Source organism: Phasianus colchicus, chromosome 6, assembly GCF_987193195.1.
Source record: "Phasianus colchicus chromosome 6, bPhaCol1.hap1.1, whole genome shotgun sequence".
Classification (NCBI taxonomy): Eukaryota; Metazoa; Chordata; class Aves; order Galliformes; family Phasianidae; genus Phasianus; species Phasianus colchicus.
Window position 1 is genome coordinate 31934633 of NC_143441.1, and position 20730 is coordinate 31955362.

Sequence of the window (20730 nt, forward strand, 5' to 3'; positions counted from 1 at the left end):
TTACCAATCAATTATCTATTCTTTTTCAGCTTAAAATTACTTCAAATTTATACTAAGTAGATGAACTTATGTCATACTGTCATGGAATTTTAAAAGTAGGAGAATTTTTTGGTGGTATAAATAAGAGAGCAGAAAAGGATGTGACCACCTCCTGTTGAGCCTCTGTTAAATCCCCCAAAATCAGAGCATGCTTGTCCTGAGCACGTGAGTGGCAGAGCAGAAATTACTACAGCAGCAGCAAGTGCAAAACCCCCTGCCATGCTGTATGGGAACTGCTGAGTCACGGCCTGAACCTCTGATTAGTCACCTGAGGCGAGCAATGAGTCAGCCCTGGGAGCACAGGTGAAAGCAATTCACCTGTGCTGCAGGAAGGGGTGGAGCCTGGCTCCACCTCTCCTAGACCCATTTAAGAGCTGACTATCAGTGGGGAAAGATCTTTCTCTCTTTGGAAGATCCACTGGAGTTTCCTGAGCAAGTCCCACAACACAGGTAAGCCTCCTATTTGTTCTCTTTGTCTCACTGTGCCTAACTCTCTTGCTTATTTCATTTTTATAACTTCTTAATTTTATTAAATTATATAATATTCCTTTATATAATTTTCATTGATTATACACATGCTTTGTTAGGCATGGTATCTGAAATGCTGAAAGAGGTGATACATAAAAACTAGTAGGTTTTTTTCAATGCATCTTCTAAGGATGTTACAATATCTCTAGAGAACATCAGCCTGCCCTCCAACTTTAACTTTTATCTGAGGTATCCCAATGAGCCCAGAGAGTACAGACTGCCTCTGTGCTGGGTGGAGGGAGCCATTGGCAGAGGACAGGTCATGTCATGAATTGCTCCCTGTAGATCCCCATTGCTCTATGTGCTAATTTCATGAAGTCAGGTGAGCTGAACCTGGGCTGTGATAGCTAATGTATGAATATAAGACAGATGATCTGCCCAACCAGAGATCTTGCAAAACTTTTGGGAAGTAGAGATTTACCAGTCAAATGTGGTTTCATTAAAAAATACTTCATCGTAACATCTGATATAATATCACCTGGGAAGAAATGAAAATACAGGGTCAGGAGAGGAACTGTGAAATGAGATAGCCATAGATTCCATTGAAAAGGAAAATGTCAGTCATAAAGGGCTGGTTTTTGGATATTTAATAATTTTTCTGATAGTCCTGGTAAGATTAATAAGAGCACACTACTGAAATCTGGTGATGATTTATGCTTGGGAATCACTGTAAGTCCAGAGAACATCTCAGGACATATATTTCCATTTAAAGTAAAGAGGTATCAGTTCATTGCTGAAGGGCCTTAAAGCCCTTAGGTGAAAGCTCATTTGGGGTACTGTGGAAGTTTGTAGTTGTTCTGTAGTTGAGCTCAAGTGGAATTGAAGTAGAGAGAGCGAGAGTAGGTGGGTCACCAGAAAAACTGGGAGCATTTTGTACAAACAGATTTGGCTCAGCTTGTTTATTTCAACAAAACAAAAACAGAGGAGATTGGAGTGTCCTCGATAAATATATCAGGAAAATAAAAATGAAGGATGAAAACCACTTAATTTGCAGGGCAGTGTTGATACATGAATAAACAGATATGAACTAGCCATTAATAAATTTAGTCAGAAGATTAGAAAAATGTTTCAAATCATCACAGCAATCAAATTCTGAAACAGTGTTTCCTTGGAATTAGTGGGAACAAAAATATACCCACTTTTGATGTGGTACTCGATAAATTGAGAGGCAATTGCACAGCACAGCTTTCTGCAGTGGCAGGAAGCTAGGCTCTGTGGTTCAGAAGTGCCTTTTTGTTGCATGTTACTATGCAAATAAATAGTAAAAAGAGCAGAACATTTTGTCCAGATTTAAGGTTGTTAAAATGGGAATGACTTGTCTATCTAATCTGATCAATAGGCAAGGTTCAGGTGACCTCACTTATGTAAAAGCTAGATTGTGCTACCATAAAGCATATGATGTCAGCATTATATAGAGAAAGAATGGAAAAGGGAAAGGAAAAAAGGGAAGAGAAGAAGGGGTAGGAAGATTAGCAGTAGAATGGTATGTGAGAAAGTCATGGAGGAGTTGCAGGTGGCAAGAAGGTTATCAGCAAAGTTATTTCAGAATAAAATCATAATTTCCATGCTCTCCTTGGATACCAGTATGGGTACATCTAATTACTCTGGTTTCTCATGCTATGTTCTTCCTCTTTTGAGCTAAATACTCTTCGAATTTAGCACTACTGCATCATTATAATAGAGCTAAATTAATTCATTGTGAATCATTGATGACATTACTGCATCAGTGAACAAGAGAAGAGCAACTGATGTCATCTATCTGAACTCCATCAAGGTCTTTGGCACAGTCCTCCACAACATCCTTCTCTCCAAAATGGAAATATATGGATTTAGTGGGTGGACTGTTCAGTGAGGAACTGGTTGTGAGGTTGTATCCAGAGAGTGGTGCTCAGGAGCTCAGTGTCCAAATGGTGCCCCTCAGGGTTCAGTACTGGGCCCTGTGCTCTTTAACATTTTCATCAATGACATTGACATTGGGATTGAGTGCACCCTTAGCAAGTTTGCAGATGACATCAAGCTGTGTGGTCTAGCTGACACATCTGAGGGACAGAATGCCATTCAGAGAGACCCAGACAAGCCAAAAGAAGTGCAGCTAGCAGATCAGGGAGGTGATCCTGTCTTTCTGCTCTGCACTGTGAGCCCTCACCTGGAGTACTGTGTGCAGATGTGGAGTCCTCCATACAGGAGAGATGTGGACCTGTTTGAGCATGTCCAGAGGAGGGCCACAGAAATGATCCCAGGAATGGAATGCCTCTCCTATGAGGATAGGCTGAGAGAGCTGGGGCTGTATGGCCTAGAGAAGAGAAGGCTCCTGGGAGAGTGGCTTGTCAGTATCTAAAGGGGATCTACAGGAAAGAAAAGGAGGAAAAGCTTTTGTTAAGTTAAACACTGTAAAACCAAAAGCCAACTTGAGCTTTCTTAAAGGTAGGTTCCTTGCACAACTTGCTTAAGTGTTTCAGGCTCCTTGGTTATTAATGCTGCTCTAGAACATGAAGAAAATAACACAGCTTTAGCTTCTTTCCAAGATACAGGGAGTTCAGATGTAAGATAGCTGTATTCCAGTTTCCTGGATGTTTTCTTTTCTTGGCTGTAGTATAGGCATCACTTTGGAATGAGGCATAAAAACTGTTTATATTGCTAAGCTGGGAAAGCTTCCTGCAGATTGATGGTTATTCTGAGTGCTACCATTTCAGAGCAGATTTGTATCTGCCTTTAGTCCTGTATACATTGTTTTCATGGCAGAAGTCGGTACATTTTCAGTTACAAGAACAGGCTGTTCCTGTCATGTTCTGTTCCACCAAAGCATGTTATGAAAGTGAGATAGACCCAATTTTACTGCATATTAGTCAATGTTCCCATCAGCCATGCCTTCCCATAACAAAAGGACCTTCTGGGACTGAGACCATTACCAGTTTTACATGCCTGAGTACTTCAGGCATCACAATTCTGTTTATATTATTTTTCATAGATGGTAGTGTACTGCATAGAAAAATGATGTTTGAATTGTGTTCTTGAGCTGTTGGGTAACACTTGAATTCAAGAAAGGAATTTGAGTGCAGTTCAGCTCCATGAGCCCTCTCCTGGTGTACAGCACTGCGCTCCATCAGGCAACATCTCAGCAGGGATCTCTCCTCATTCACAGGCTGAAAGAGAGCTGTTGAAGAGAAGGAGCAAAGCTGTGAGGCTGCCTACATCCTGCCAGTGCCTCAGATCCTCGACATTAGCTGTAAGCACCAAAACAGCTTTATAAAAATACAAGTTCTGTATGGCAGCACCAGACAGGTGACACAGAGCATTTGGTCTTCAGTGGCCTGAATGCTACTTGGGGCAAACACTTTGTACACATGTTGTGATAAACTGATTGCATGTGAGAAAGAAGTTGGTTTTCTACCTGAGCTTTCCATGCACATATTTGCCTTTGGCTTCCAAATGTGGTTCTGCAGAGTAGCTTTGTTTGCCATTCCTCTCACCATAGGATGCTGAAACACTTCTCATCCACAGATCCTCACATCATACAGGATGGATTCTGGTGTCCTATGTAAACAGACAAGGAAATCTCATCACTAGTAAAAGCTGCAGGGCTGTGGATAAGTGGACATCTAGACCCAAACATAAAGTGAATTAACTACAGGAACTCACCCCAGAGCACATCACAAGCCCATGTTACCACTGGTGTCGAGCCCAGCAGACTTCTCACGTTGAGAGCCCCTGCAAGCCCTTAGCGGGAGGGGGAAGACGTTCCTTCTATGTTATACAGCACAAAAAGGGCTGGAAATTCTGTATGCAGTTCTCAGGCTCTGAACTGTTTTTCTTGTCTATGTTTCCGAGCTGCTCTGAGGCACCAATGTTGGCAGACTTCAGTGCTGAAGCAGCATCCTCAGTAGGCACAGGAACCCCAGAGCAGTGCTGAGCCACAATCAATGGCATTGCTGCTTCTCATAGTTGATTTTTGTGGCTTTTCCCCAGCAGAAGGCATTTAGGACAGAAAGACAAGCAGCTATTGCAATATATGTGCTGAAAAGTTTGTCAGAAAAATCTGTATAAAAATCAAATCATCTGCTTGTTAAGGCCAAACAGCTGTGATAACCTTCCTCTTTGCAGAATTGCTGAAATAGGTGCTGGGTTAGACATACAGAACTGGGCTCGAAAACCCAGCGGGCTGAGTGGCAATGCCTGAGCTATCCAGTGAGTAATGCCAGGGCCCAGAGAAAGGAGTTTGTCCCAGAGATTGGCCTTGCTCTAAGAGAGCACTGAGATCACAAGATCTCAAAGGCTTTTATAAACTGTAATGCCCTTGGCTCCCTGATGCTCCTGTCAACTAAAGCAGTGTTTTTAACCTCGTTTTGCCAGCAGGATGGAGAAGTTATTTTAAATAGTGTAACCAATCTGGCTTCTCTTCGGTTTTTTCAACGCCTGCTCAGAGGTCCTGGCTGGGGACTGAGGGATGCAAGCTGCAGTGTGCAGGGCTGGTGTGCGTTCAGAGTCTGGAGGGGCTGAGTGCAATAAAATGGCTTTGAAAACTCCTCTGGAAGCCTAGGGATCTAAAAAAGTAATAATGGGGTAACATCAGCCTCAAAGTAGGGAGCTTCTGCGAAACGTCAACCGGAGTATTGGGTGCATATTGTACCGCGAACCACTTTGTTGCTTTGTTGTTTTGATGTGTCTGTCCTGGCGGGCAGGCGGGACTGCAGGTGGGAACGGCGGGTTTGTAAATGAGGAGGGCGTTCATATTACCGATCAGGGGAAAGATCCGCTCCCGGTTGTGCCTTGTGCCCCCGCAGCCCTGCCCTGCCCACACGCGTGCCCTCCCCGAGGTGACACCGCCGAGCGCAGGGGACTGCGAGGAGAGCTGCGTCGGTCGCAGCCCCGCTGTGCGCTGCCTGCTGCTCGACTGCTGCCGCCGACGCCGCTCTGCCCGCGCAGCGCTCAGCCCCGCCGCCCAACAGCAGCCAGGCATCCGCTGCCCGGTCGGGAATTGTTTTGCCTTCTCTCCAGGTGGCTGATTACCATTGTTTCAGCACTGGTGTTCTTCAACTCACCACAGGAACGTTGTGAGTATGACTGCCACTACAGCTTTTTAGTTACTGCCTGTGTGAAACTCTTCTGTTTTGTACTCAGTGGTAGGATAGTCATACTGCCTGCTGAAGTGTAGTGAGCAAGTGAGGTTTTAGAAGGGAATTAGGTGGGTGGGCACCTGACTGGGATCTCTTTCGTGGTTAGAAACAGAATATTTCTCTGTAAGAACTGAGTACTATGCAGAACCAAAAGCATAAATAATCCCTAGGGATATAGAATCATAGAATCATTAAAGTTGGTACAGACCACTAAGATAACTCAGTCCAACCATGAGCCCATCCCCTCCTTGCCCACTGACCACATCCTTTGGTGCCACACCTACATGGTGACTCCAGTACCTCCCTGGGCAGCCTGTTTCAGTGCTTCTCTGCTCTTTTGGAGGATAAATGTTTCCCAGTATCCAACCAGAACCTCCCCTGTTGCAACTTCAAAGTCAGGTGAGAATGAAATACACAATGGCAGAATCACTGTGACTTTGTACACTTTTTTTCAGGTATCATCTTGGAGTATGGAATTCGTATGGAAGAGAAGGTGGTATCTTCAGCTGGGCTGTGTACTGATACTGAATCTGGTTTATGCTGATCTAGACTATCTGAAAGAAGCTCCTGCAAGCCTGGATCAGATTGACCACCAGTGCTGGGAGGCGTCATCCCAGGGGCTGGTGGAAATGAAGAAACTCAAGGTAGTGGATCCGGTCATTGCTCTCTGGGACTTCATGTTATTCCTAAAGGAATCCCCCAAGCCCAAGCACAATGAACTTTTCAATGATTTGGCCCAGAACTTTTGGGATATGTATGTAGACTGCGTGCTCTCAAGATCCCATGGAATGGGCAGAAGACATCTAGTATCTCCCAGATATTCTTCCATATACTCACATAGAACTTTAGAAGGTAACTATAGGATATGATGTTGGTCTGTTATGTACCACTATTAAACCAAACCACTGTCTCATCCTCATCCTTGGCTGTTCCAACAGTGCAATATATTAATTCCCAGTTTTTTGTCTCTGCATGTCAAATGTATTTGCACCCTTTAGCAGTAGCTACTTTCACAATATACAAGTCAAAAGTTGTTAGAGCACTGAATTTCTATATGAGGTGTAAATAATGACAGGTATATATGTGGGACAGTGTGTAAATAGATGCTGCATGCTCTATTTATCACTGTGTGCATATGAAGGATGTTACAATACTAAAAGTTTTCTAGTCTTCAGACTTCAGTCTCAACTTCAGGGAATCATCCCTCTGTGAGAAGGGAAGGACAAAGCTCCGGCGATTTGAACCCTGCTCTTCTCATTGAAACCATTGACATGTAATGTGAGCTCATGGTCACTGAGTCACCAAAGCAATAGATTCCAGTCATCCTGGTTTGGGATAAATCCAAATTGAGATCATACAGGTGACTGCCTTAGATCTTATTATCCAGCCCTAGATCTATTAGCTTCCTTCTTCCTCTGCAACAGACATATTTTTTCTTTCCTAATTAACCAGTCAAATACTTCAGGTTTCCAAACTGAAAGGGAGATAATTTAATCCTAGCACTCCAAGCCATAATGCTTGGAAAATAATTGCTTATCTCATAATCTTACAAGGTCTGCTTTCACCAACTTATTTTAGGTCAAAAGGGGAGGACACGAAGATACCTCAGCAAAGTGGTGTCAAAATGAAGGAGGACAAAAGTACAGTATTTACTGTAGATGTTTAGACAAATCAGTTGGTGTGGTTCAACTTTTTTTTTTAATGTTAATTTTGATGGAAACCCAGTATATTTTTATACATTAAGAAATGGAGAAAATGTCCACATGCATATTTTATAAACTCTGTTATATGTACAATCAACTTTAATTGTAAGAATTGCAAAGAGTGATGTCAAGCTGAAGGGAAGGTTTATGTTCATTGTAATGTCCCATGCAGCCTAAGCTATGTATTTTATCACTGTGTAGTCTAAGCTATGGATTAATTAAAATATTTTCTATGCAGCAAGGTCTTTATAATAGTCATTTCCTTGCCTATTAACATGTTATTTGCAGAACTTCAGCGCATTATGAAGGATACTTTGCACAAGACTGTTCTTTACTTATGCATTCATACAGGTAAGGAAGGGGATACAATCCATCACTGTCATGGCAGGAAACATCACATGAGAAGACTCATGAGTGAAGTGGCTTGAGTACAGTTCACAACATAAGAAACCATCCTGCCTGGCAAAACTAATTAATGGAGCTTAACCAGCTAGAGAGTACAGCATGGCTACAGTGAAACAGATAGATGTCTCATTGGAGGGAACATGGGTAATAAACCCATGAAATAAATAGAGTTGAATGACCAGTTAAAGAATTGTGAGAAACCTATAAAATACAGAACATTTCAGCTAGTCTCCCTAACAGACCTAGAGAAACCACTGGCACAGATAGGCTTGATAGTGAGCCTTTAGCTGAAGTGCCAATGCTAAAGGCAATAATTCAGGAAACAAAATGGACTTGAACAAACACCATGTGGGTACTTTATCCAGTGTGGATACATCATCCAGGAAAATGAAACACTGGGTATATTTAAAGTGAAGGTTCATCACCCTGCTCAAAGAAAGAGGCACTTAAACTGCAGTGTACTGTGTGTCTCAACAGAAGATGGAAACCCAAACAGTAGAACTGCTGATAGTGGGTCAAGGCAACCTGACACTAGCAGACAAAATCTTTAGACTGAGCATGCCTTGCATGCCTTTATACTATGTTATATAGGATGTTTTATTAGTATGTCATCCCCATGTTTACATTAGTTAAAAATATAAAAAATAACTTTACTCTCAAGATGTTCTATGCCGTTTATCAAAACTATATGAAATGTTTTATCTGTACCTAAACTACACACACAGTTAACATTAAAAGCACAGCTCAGAATGCATTTATCCTACAAGTATCTAATCTTTCTTGACTGAGTCCAACGTTTTTAACTCTTTCTGTTCTTTTTTAAGGCTTCTTCACAAAAAGGTATCTTTTTAAGAGGCAGGTCTTTATCGGCTGGTGGTCCTTTGACTAATTGAAAAGGTGTACTTTCAACTGTTACTAAGCGACCAGATCCAACCTGAAAAGCAAAATAAATGCATTGCTTGACATCCATGTTAGTATTTAAAAGAAGATGAGACTTAAACCAAGAACTGGTCTTTTGAAAATGTTATTCATGAAGAGAAAGCCTTTGGTGACACCTCTATCTTCTAGCCAAGTTTCAGTAGGAAACAGACAATGCCACTTGATTGTGCATGGCACACTTGGCTGGTTACTTGACTTTAACTGGTTTGCACCAACCATCTTAGCTTCATTTTCATCTCTCACTACTGAAGATGTTTGGCAAAGAGAAGAAAATAAGATTTTTCCACAAAAATAAATTGCCAGCAATATTTGACATTTGCAATACTTCTAAGGAATTCAGACAAGGAATTTCATCTGGTGTTGGTGATAGATTCATTTTCCTAAAACACATCTGCAAAATGGTTACCTGCTTCCTTGCTTTTATCTACAATTATTGCAATATTGACTACAGAATCACGACGATCTATTCTTGTTAAATTCTCTCCCTCCAAAGAAATGAATTGTTTTATCTTGAAGCCCAAAATAAAACCTAACAATGTGTTTCTCTCTACTAGCAATTTGCAGAACATTCATATTTATATCTACATCTTCCAGCTGCTTTCTGAAAAATATTGCTGATCTTTATATATGTATGTAACTAAATAATTTTTCCACCCTACATCCTGCATTACTTACTGTTGTGCCCAAGCCTTTAATATCAGTAGAATGGACTGCTCCATTTTGAGTCTTTGATTTAGATTTGGAAGCCTCTATTGATTTTTCCTGAAGCCTTTTTGCTTTCTAAAGATAGAAAAAAAAAAAGGTAAAATTGTTTTAATTAGAATGAATTGTATTATTTGTACCTGTAAGAAAATACACAAACAAAATGACAAAACAAATGAGGTAAAATCGATTGGCCTTTCATTTCAAGTATTCTCCCTCTAGTTTGTGACCCTCTTGTACTGAGAACCTGAAAACAGAATAAAGGGATAAGGCTTCACAGTGATCAGAAGCAAATAATCATTTCCTGAAACTTGTTGGCTTTAATTTTCCGACTGCAGCTTGATATGCTATTAGCCTTTATCACCACAAGAGCACACTGTTGCCTTTTTTTAGGGTCTCATCTCCCAGGATTCCCATATACTACATATTTACACAACTAATCAGACCCAAGGCTATACTGAGCCACAAAACCTTTTATACATCCCAAATGTAAGATATCACATTTTAGTTTCTTGATTTTCGTTAAGTTTGAGTCCGTCCGTCCTTCAAGACCGTCAAGACCTTTCTGAATGGCAACCCTACCTCACAGCATGTGGATTGTTTCATCCAGTTTGGTATTATGCATGTAAGTGAGAAGAATGCGTACTTATCCATTATTCAAGTTGAGAATGTTACATTACTGTCCTGTATATAGATATATATACATAGATACATGTATATATGAATATATATATACACGCCTATTACCATAAACCATTTGATCATCAGTCTGTGTCTATAATCAGAACAGTGGAAGTTCCAAAGATTGTATTGCTCTGCCAATACAGCTTATAGTTCATTCCTCTATGTTTGTGTGAACATAACATTTACTGCGTCTTCTACTTGAATAACCTCATCATTCATTAAGAAAAGTGTTAGGAACTTCCCAATTATTATAACTACGCTGTGAATGCACATTTTGTTCCACCACTCAGATTTTTTTTTTTTTTTTTTACCTTCAATGCTTCATAGTTTGATGTCCGAGTTAAGAAATTTTCCCAAGATTTATTTACCATTTCTTTCTGCTTATGGACAGCACGAATCTGTAATATAAAGGAGATTAACAAAATACAACACAAACCTCTTTCCATAAGCTTTCCTGAATTCTTTGCTTTTGCTGTTAAGACAGTACATCTATGTCCCTTTATGTCACCTTAGCTCATCCCGCTCACTTGAATTTGAATGACAATGCTATAGTGATACATTTGTTCTTTAAAAACTTCAGGTATGCATTCCCTTAAAAACAAAAAAAACCCCACAAAGCTTACCTTTTGTGCTGCAAGATAATTTTTCCCTTTGTTTTCTAACACAGATGTTGGAAGAGCCTCAGATCTTTCATGACTGTTTTTGTATATGCTTACTCTCAAATGATGAATAACAGAGATGGCATCATTTCTGGTGACAGAAGTGCATGCATGACATTCCCTCCAAAACATTAGCATGAGATTTGAGACATCTGGTCCAACTGGTCTTACTTCTCAGAAGGGAGAAGAGGATGGGACAGTAGAAGAGCGACAGTGCCTAATGCTTGTCTCATAACCAAAGCGGGACAACGTTTATAGCCGCTTGCTTTCAGGATGCTAGGAAGAACAAAGCCCCACTTCATGAAGCAATGAAGCTTTGTGAGCATTCAGCCAGAGGAGTTTAAAACAGAGGCTTACATTTCATTTTAAGAAACAATAGGTACTTTAAATTGTTATCTGCTACAGACAGGTGCAACTCTTGCAGTAACATAATTAGCATTTCTCATTATACCATTGCTGATACATCACTGATAACACTGCTTTATGTTTTCATGTTACTCTTTAAACAGTGAAAAAAATTATACAAACAGAGAGAACTGGGGTTAATTGCATTTAATTTAAATTTTATGCTGAAATATTGAAGTATCTTAAAGCAATGTATTTGGGATTCTGAATATTTTATAATACAAAAATCATTATACAAGTTGACAGAAAAATTCTATGGATTTCACTTGTATAAATACTCCTTGCCTTACCTTTGTGTATGTTTTTTTCTCCTCTTGGATTTCTTGGTGATGATGATTTTCAAGCACTTCAGTCTGGTAAGCAGTGACCATTTTTCCAATATTTTCTGACACTTCTGAAATAACTTTCAGTATTTCCTCATCTGAACCAATAGGTCTGAATTCTTCTTTTAGTTCTGCACACACTTCACTCCAAACTTCTCCAACCTGTAGATGGAATACACACAACACACTGATATTTATCTCTTTTTTCTTTATTGTTGCTTACCTTCTCAGAATTGTTATGCAAGGTTAAACTTCAGTAATGCTATACCAAATTCATTCAGGTTAATCTGCCCCTAAGCCCTTCCCACCCACAAATTCATTTCACAGACTGAGCACCATGAATGCTGATAAGTACAGAAGAAATAGAAATACGAGGTACCAAATTACAAGAGCAAAGAGTTGATTCTTGAAGGCTTTTTTTTCTGTAAAATCTCAAGTTCTGCATGTTATCAGAGTGAACTGTAACATGAGACATAAATGGAAATTGGAATTATCAACTAAACGTCAAGTATCACTAGTTTCTGAACATCTCAGCTCTCACAGACTTTGTTCCTAAACTGAAAATTGGCATTAACTAAAGCATCTTTTAAGCAGGACAAAAGCCCTACAAAACTTGTTATAAAGGGAGCATATAAACAGGACAGGGAACAGCTGTTTATGAGGGTGGATAGTGGTAGGACAAGAGGGAATGGTCTTAAACTGAGACAGGGGAGGTTTAGGTTAGATCTTAGGAGGAAGTTTTTCCACACACAGGGTGATGACACACTGGAACAGGTTGCCCAAAGAGGCTGTGGATGCCCCATCCTTGGAGGCATTCAAAGCCAGGCTGGATGTGGCTCTGGGCAGCCCGGTCTGGTGGTTGGCGACCCTGCACACAGCAGTGGGGTTGAAACTAGATGATCATTGTGGTCCTTTTCAACCCAGCCCATTCTATGCATCTGTGATTCTTACTTTCAGTGGCACACCACTGCGATACTTTACATTTGACAATAGGGATGGGTACTGAGTGTGGATACAAGGAAGGGAAAGCACAGAAAAGCCTTCGTCAGAATGTGTGTTTATTGTGATCTTTAGTAGCAAAACCTGTATATATGCTGACCTTACTGCACAAAGAGGCAGGCTAGCTCTCCTGTCCCTCCCCTCCTTACCCCACTCCTGGCTCAGTCCTATTTCTTGAGCTGGCAAACAGTTAAAACTACTTTTTTCTTTTCATGAGTTAATTAGCACTGTTTTCTAGTCTGTTCACTATGTAGGCACAAATATTCGTAGAAATATTTCGAGGAAATGCTGGAATGATGGAGGTGGGATAGTTTCCTTTGATGCCAAATACCAGTTTACACTTTTTATAAAACAACATGTGACTTGTGATATAGATTACAGCTTATGAAGGGTTATTTCTTTCTCATATCCTGAGATAATTTGCTATTCTTGTAAAAATATATTCAGTAGAAATATGTCCTTCCACAACACTCACCTTAAAGTCAATATAGCGCCGTATGATAGCAAGTGTGACAAAATCCTTAGCAGACAAACCAGGCAAATTTTCAAAACCTAGAGGAATATTAATCATCTCAGTAGTGACAGTCTGATCAATTTATCTTAAAATATAACAGTCTAAAATAGACACCACCTTATGTTTATATAAGCACACGCAAAATCTTCATCATAAGTACATCAGTAAGTCCCTCTTTCAATCCTGAGCAGGATTTAGGTGATAAAATCCCTCTTAATAACAAATTCACTCTATGCTAACACTTCACTTTTGAGTGGATCCAATGACCTTCCAATTGCTTGTAAAGCCAGGATAGTGCTGCATTTGCTGTTTTTTTTCTTCTTTTTTTTTTCGTGAGAGTTTGATTTTCCATTAAAGCAGACCAGCAGTTGAGTGTACAGATCACAATTTCTCAAGATTCATTTTAGCACAGAGTTGTGAAATATCCAACAGGAGAACAGTATTACAGGATCTCCAACACCTTGTTTCAAAGCTGAGTAATGAAGATTATCTCCACCTCATAGACTTGAGACGAACATAGTGAATCCATCTTAAAAATGTTTTTTTAACAATATGTGTGAAGGAATAAGAAAGAGTAGTATGGTTGCTGGGACTATGCCTCATATTTTTTGTATGCTGAATGTTTATTCTACTCAGTGTTTTAAAAAATTATTTCAACATACCATCTGTGTGATAACTGGAAACATAGCATCTGTTTATTATAGCATAATTACATCATGTTTTGAAGTAAAGAAATTTCATAAATAAAGATCAATTAACACTAGGACCACTCCGTTACAGGCTATTACAAAGTATAATTACACTAAGAAAAAGACAGTACAGAAAGACTATAAGAATTCTCAGTCTTATCCACTTCCACATCTACTGCATAGATGTGGAACTACATAAGTACATAAGTTACTACATAAGTAACATGAGAGGTATGTATAAATACAAAAGAAAGCTGGAACAAAATCTCACGCCTTTTTGATTTAATAAAAATTCAGCTGTGATGATCCAAGATTAACATAATTAACGCTAATAACAAGTTGAGTTAAAACAGAGAAAGAACTGGCCATAGTTAGAGAAACTGAAGATGTTTTCAAATCAGCTGGTTCCTAGGGTGGCCAGGAAACTGGTTGAAAGCAATCTCAGAATTATTACTCACTATCTTTGAACCCACTGAGGACAGACTTGAAAAGAACAAACATAATGTCTATTTTTAAAAAGAAAAAATTAAAAGACAAGGAACAGTGGTTAAATCCAATTTGTGTAGCTAAATGGTAACAGTGGAAACATTAACATCCACCATGAAGTAATAAAAAAAGACCATGTCATTCTGCCTAGTATTTTGTACAGCCAAGCAAGAAGGCTTATCAAGTATCTGAACTTCAGATTAGGTTTTTAGACAAAGGTGTAATAACTATTCATATTCAATGGGCAAACAACACATAGTTAGAAGAGAGTGCAGCAAATTGAAGCCAAAGTTAAGAATGCAAATTAAAATACCAGTTTGAAAAATTATTTTAAAAACACAGAATGCAATTCAGTAAGGACATATGCAAAATTCATAGAAATAGTCAACTGTTCAGATCCAGATGTTAGATGACTGGAGGCTGTACAAGATCATACATATCAAGAGAGGAAATGCCACTGTGACAATAGCAATTATTATATTATTGCCAGTATGGTTATTTACAAGATGAGAAATATGAGGCTGTGAGGCTTCTGGTGGAGTGTATTCAGTTTTGGGACATGAAAGATCAAGAATAATGTGAACCAATTGAAAAGATTCAAGAAAAAAATGATGAAAACAATCAGAGGCTATTCTAGACAATGAGAACTATGGGTAAAGAATGCAGAATGTAGTACTTCTAATGACAAGAGATAATACACATGAAAGATATTATGTGCAGGAAAATAAATGACAGAACATTTCGATGAAACTTTAGATTTGATTCTAGGAAAGCTTACTAATGGTAAGGGCAGCAAAACGTTGGTGAAGTCTTGCAATCCCCATGAAAAGAGGCTTCTTAGAAGAGGATGAGCAAGCATCTAATAATAACAGACTATTGATGATCTCAAGTTTCCTTTCATTTTTTTTTATATTAGAGACTTGACTGACTGCCAGTTAACGAGTTTTGTTTAATGACAAATATGACACTGAAAAAGCAATTCATTTTTCTTACCCAGCTTGCACAATAGTGAATAAAGTTTTGCCCGTATGTTTTCTGAAATTTCCACAATGGCAAAGCTGGGACAGCTGGAAGGCATGGGGATGACCTCTTGCTCTTTTTGGAAGTTGCCAGCAATAGGTCTCTTCACATCTACACATTTCAAAATATAAAAACAGCTGAAGAGGCAGTACGGACAGTATGTTCCCAAAACTATTAAGATTAGAGGAAATGCTATCTTAGTAATTTTCCAGCATTAGAAAACCAGTTTAAGGTACTTGTAATGGTTCATTTTTCCCAGCTAATGTAGGAAATGCCATCTAGCGGCCAGACTCCAATAAAACATAAATGAAGTATTCTGACTGCTGAGAACTGCAGCATAAACCTATAAATATTACAGTTTACTCTCATTATGATTCTGGCATCAAAAGCAAATGTATTTTGTTTATTTATTATGTGAGGAGCTTTGCTGACTAACAGTTTCATATGTATCACAAAACTTACCAGCAATCCTTCCATATTGATCACGTTGGACTCCCAAGTCCATTTCCTCCTGTCTCCATAGCTGTATTAGCAGTTTAGCTGCTGTTTGATCTTTCTCCCCCCTCCAGGCACTGATGTGAATAATAGTTTTGGGATTGTCACAAAACTCACTGAGGATCCCAAGAATTACATTGCACAAGTTTTTCTGTTTTAACTTAGTGAAGAGAAAAGGAAAAAAAAAGTTTCAATTTGTCATAGCACAGAATTAATCTACATTAGATTTAAAAAACAAAAAGAGGAATTCTGTAATATGTAATTGAGTAACTAGGAGCTTTTAATCACAGATATTTGCCCCCTCCAGGCTCACATGCAGATGAATTTTTGATGATGTGCTATACCAAGATTTATATTCATAAGAAACGGACTCAGAAGGCAGAGGCTGAGCAGTACCATAGGAGACCTGTTTTCTTCTGTGGCCAGACCTTTTAGCAGCAGAAAAGGGCCTTCAGCTTTGTGAAATGCTTGAAGTGAAATGCTAGTGCCAGACGCAAGCCACAGATACATAAAAGTAGCTATTACACTACTTGTAGCTGTTATGTTGCACGTACAAAATAACTTTAAACATCAAAACTTTTAAAGCCTTGAAGAGTATACTACCTCTTCTGTTACTAACTTCAATATGTGCTTTTCTAAGCAGATACATCATTCAAAATAAAGCATAGCTTGAGTTCCCTGCAAAAAAATATCTTGGTAAATTTAAGACTCTCTGCCAACTGCTTATTTAACAAAAAAGATACATGGAATATCTTTCCAGTCATTTCTGAGCAGATATCCTGGTGTGCAGATTACTTTCTTATCTCAGGGAATTACACAGACTGGCCTTCTTGTCAGTACTACAACAGTCTTAGGACATACCATTAAAAATACAATTTTCCATGTTGTTTTACTACTCTTTTATTTTGTAATAAAAATAATAAAAATACCTACTGCCAGCAAATCCAGAAGGAGAAAAATACCCTGTTGTTCTAGAAAATAATCCTCTGCAATGTAGCATCCAATGACACAGGACCTTCAACAGAAATAATTTCAATACGTAGGAACACTTTTATGTTTCAGAGAATTCTACAAATACTTCATTTATTTTATGAATTACATAAAAGTATTTTGTATTCAATAAGCTTAATACCTTCAGGGAGTAGAAGAAATGATTTTCATATACTTGCCCTTGTGTATTTTCATTTATACTGTGTAATTAAATATTTCTTTTCCTGTAGGTGGCACACCTTCCTCATAGCAGCCAAGAAATTTGGCAGGTTCACTACAGACTGGATTAGAATAGAGATTTGAACTAATATTCAGTAAAAGATGCTAACATTTAGCTACATGATATTATTGATCTGGCTCACTGCAAAGCTGTGTAAATATTCCTGCAGTAGAATCAAGAGAGCCAGACAATGAAGACTTTCTTTGGGCAACAGGGTGGGCTTCTCCCAGCTTAAACCAATCATAAAACCAGCACTCATAATGCTACTGCTGTCTTTAATAATTTCCAGATTAATGCAGAGACTGAAGGGTTTTGCCTGCGTCACTGAGCTGTCTGTTCTCCCAGATGATGATACTATATAGCTTTCTGTATATTTATCAAATTCTGACTTCAAACAAATTAACTTTTGTTTATCCTCTTGTATCTCTGATAGCAATTTTTGAAAAATTTCTAGTCCAACTATAGGCAGTTCATAAACACTTCTAATGCCTGCACAATTTTTTGCTAACAATGGTCTATTATCAACTTGTGTTTACTCTTTTGAGGCAATTTAGAGACTCCAACCAGACACTTCTTTTCTGGAAAGTTTAATGTAGCTCTGCATTGAAGTGTCAGGAGGTCCCTGAAGGCACTCAAGGCCAGGCTGGATGTGGCTCTGTGCAGCCTGGTCTAGTAGTTGGTGACCCTGCCTGTGGCAGGGGGGTTGAAACAAGATGATCTTTAAGGCCATTCTATGATTCTATGAGGCCATCCTGTACAGGGAGCTATACTGCTGTGTAGGGACAGGGAATTAGACTGTCTCAGTGTGTCCCTGTCTAGGTAATTTATGCAAAATATCTGTTATTTTTGTATTCTTTTTTAATTAGTCAACACTAATTTTTACATGTTTTAAATGGAAGAAGGACCTATATGTGCCATATAGGAAGGCCATAATATTGCAGATGAAAAATCCATGAGCTGCTATTTTTAACAGCTGCCACTGCTAAAACACTTCTTTACTAACCATAAGCAGTCCAGTGCACTGAAAAGGAGACGATTGTGGCCCAGCCCACTGTGCAGCTTCTTTGGATCCATTTGAATGAATGAGATAAGTAAATCCACTCCTTCATAGCTGAAGAGTTCCTGTTAAAAAATAATTAAAGCAATATTTTTCTGAAATAATATTTACTAAGTAGCTACACATCAGAGAATCCAAAGAAAATTTTAAATTTAAAGTGTATATATTGTAATAAATTTGGCCCCCTACTTAAAGTGGGACATATTTCTCATAATAAACATAAGAAAAAAGAACTATTCAGTACTTCTTAACTGATAATCCCATTCTTTCATACTTTTATGAAAAACATGTAAATTAGCAACTAAATAGGTGAGACACTTGAGTGATTTTATTTTTAACAGTCACACATAGCAGTTATCAGCTCTGACCTCCTAACAATGAAGTACAACTGGCATCTGCTATTGATTTAAGAAGGAAACAAACAAAATATTTTCTGTTCATGATGAGGTAGAAGGATACAAACCTTTCTGTGGACATCATTTTCACAGAGAGCAGACAAAATAAATAATATGTTAGCCTGGATTTCCAGCAGAATGGCATCATCTTTTTGTTCCAATTTGTTTGCTGCATACTTCAGGACATCTACAAATAAAAACCTTTTATGTGAATATTCCATATGGAAGTCATCTGATACATGAGTTATATTGCTAATTTTGCCCTCATTAAACACTGAATGTTTTCACAGTTTTTTCATTTTTTTTTTCATTTTTTTTTTTTTATTTTTGTTTTCAGAGGAGTTTAATTTTCAGCTGAGGATATAAAATCTATGGTTTCTAGGTTTTCTATTAGACCATACTCTGAATTCTAAACTATCTTACCTATTTGTTCCTTTCAGTGCAATTCTTTCAGAGCTGGAAAAATGATTATTGTAAGGTAAGAATTTTAAAAAAAGAACTTAAAAATTACATATGATAGAAGGCTTATGTTACTGAAAAAAAAAAAAAAAAAACAATCACTACTCCTGCTAATTAGGTTATGAAGTTATATACTGATTTTAATCTTTATAAAGTTATTTACATGAAAGTACACTGGTTTTGATTTTTCTTTATTCTTAAGAGGAGTTGTGGAAGGTCATAATATAGAACAGACTCACAACAGGATTTCCTATAGACAGTGCAAATAATGTGCAACAAACATGGTATAATGACAGAGAAATAATAGGGTCAGCTTTCATTTGATTAAAAATCAAATTACTTTTTGTATTTAAGGTGTACACACCCAAGGGTGTTACTAAGTAGTAACACACTAAAAACACATTGTAAGAAAATGCATGAAAATTCTCAGTGTCTAAAGAAATATACAATAACCAATAATATACAGTAAGCAATAAAAACTTTGCTTTACCCAGTAGCTGGCTAATTGCTCCCTGGTCACACAAATTGAGGTTCACAGCATCATCATAAAGGGATACAACAGATTTCAGCACTCTCAGACTGTAGCGCATTTGTGCAAGTTTGCTGCCACGACCACCTGTTCCATGGAAACTGTTACCTTGACCAAAGAAAGGATCTGTGGAACAAACATGAAGAATATTTTCATTGGCAGACAATGCATGTTCATAATAACATTCCCAGAATTTTCCATAAATAAAAAGAAGGCCTTGCCATTGCAAGTAAGCTAAAACAAGCAAACAAATATCTTACTGCTAAAAAAGCTTCTTGATTGCAATAGCCTATTAAGAAGCCATTTTGTGAAGGGCTATACATAGATGTTGAAGTTTGATTTTGACTAACGGTGAAAATTATTACAGAATTCTTTCCTTTTTTAATTTTTTTTTAATTTTTACTTTATTATGTTAATAAGGGGTTTCCAAAACTTAAAATATGACATGTAAAAAAGAGTCATTTCAACTTCACAAGTTTTCCATTTTTCCTTTCTGCCAGAGAAATTAAGGCCAGGTGAGTTATGTGCTGAGATTACTGTGGTACAAAAGCCATGAACGTCTACTGACCTTGACCTATACACCATTCTAGAAACACAAGAAGAAGAGTGTTTGCTTGGCAAGACAAATATTTATCAACTAACAAGGGAGCCACTGAAGCTAAAATAGCAATTGCATGAAGCTGTAATTCCTCATATTGAGCAGCAGACCAGTCATGAAATCCAGGCTTCTTATGTGGTTTTACATAATCCAACAAAGCTGGCATCACATCATTTTCACTGAGAAGCTGCAGATTCAAAAGAGAAAGAGGCAGCTTACAGGTTTCACATGCAAATAAAGCAAACTATAAAGATTTTTCTTATCTATCTTACACTAAGAAAATTATTTTTTATTGGGAAAAGATGTCTGTGCTTGCACTGTTCCTGACAAGTTGTGTTTATACTCTGTAGCATTCCCAAAGTCTGTGGTTTGTAAAACTTTATTATGCTCTTCAATTGTATCTCAATAATGCTTCGTAGCCATTTGTCAGCTCACTTTTATAGCATGGTCTCTAAAACAAACCACACTCTGCTTTCAAACAGCAAACTTGGCTTGGAGTTACATATGGTGTGTAGTTTCGAATTCTTGATTTAGAGAACAGTTCGTTTCGGTTTACTGCTCCATGTCAGATGAACAGATAAATAGGAATCGTGAATTTTTTGACTTATTTTCTTTTTTGGCTTACTGTATCTTCTCTTGTCTTAGAACTTACCTGTACAGCACGTGGGTCTTTAGAAAAGATCCCTATAATGTTAAACAACAACTTCTTCATCTCAAAGTCTTCATAAGAGTAGGTAAGTTTAAGACCTTTTAACAAAGGATTGGGAATTTTAGCTGC

The 20730-nt window shown here is 38.1% G+C and overlaps 2 protein-coding genes across 9 annotated transcripts in view; one reads left to right on the forward strand and one right to left on the reverse strand.

Annotated features, from left to right (window-relative positions):
- The first annotated feature begins 260 nt into the window (after positions 1-260).
- Positions 261-6550, forward strand: FAM237B (family with sequence similarity 237 member B). Of its 4 annotated transcripts, XM_090142835.1 has the most exons (4): positions 281-489; positions 3710-3793; positions 5349-5618; positions 6137-6550. In XM_090142835.1, the coding sequence occupies exon 4, from the start codon at positions 6152-6154 to the stop codon at positions 6548-6550; it is 399 nt and encodes a 132-aa protein (XP_089998961.1). In that variant the 5' UTR covers positions 281-489; positions 3710-3793; positions 5349-5618; positions 6137-6151. The 4 variants fall into 4 exon arrangements, 2 of the variants coding, with proteins under 2 accessions (XP_089998961.1, XP_089998962.1); XR_016467802.1 differs by lacking the exons at positions 5349-5618; positions 6137-6550 and adding an exon at positions 4921-4978 and having other exon boundaries at positions 261-489; XR_016467801.1 differs by lacking the exons at positions 5349-5618; positions 6137-6550 and adding an exon at positions 4069-4154 and having other exon boundaries at positions 261-489.
- The window catches only part of CFAP69 (cilia and flagella associated protein 69), a 32832-nt gene continuing 12713 nt past the window's right edge, over positions 612-20730 (reverse strand). The window contains exons 11-24 of one of the 5 annotated variants that reach the window (XR_016467800.1): positions 20605-20726; positions 19923-20139; positions 19316-19480; positions 18435-18553; positions 17918-18036; positions 16638-16719; positions 15672-15864; positions 15183-15320; positions 12976-13052; positions 11469-11663; positions 10426-10512; positions 9404-9508; positions 3959-4101; positions 612-3721 (exon numbers count right to left, since the gene is read on the reverse strand). Coding sequence is in view for 4 of the 5 variants with exons in the window: in XM_031614539.2 (XP_031470399.2) it covers positions 8589-8723; positions 9404-9508; positions 10426-10512; positions 11469-11663; positions 12976-13052; positions 15183-15320; positions 15672-15864; positions 16638-16719; positions 17918-18036; positions 18435-18553; positions 19316-19480; positions 19923-20139; positions 20605-20726 (1754 nt within the window). In the remaining variant the exon portion in view is untranslated. Of the gene's footprint in view, positions 4102-6558; positions 8724-9403; positions 9509-10425; positions 10513-11468; positions 11664-12975; positions 13053-15182; positions 15321-15671; positions 15865-16637; positions 16720-17917; positions 18037-18434; positions 18554-19315; positions 19481-19922; positions 20140-20604; positions 20727-20730 lie in introns of those variants that run through there. The other 4 variants (XM_090142828.1, XM_031614539.2, XM_090142829.1 and 1 more) reach the window with 4 other exon arrangements.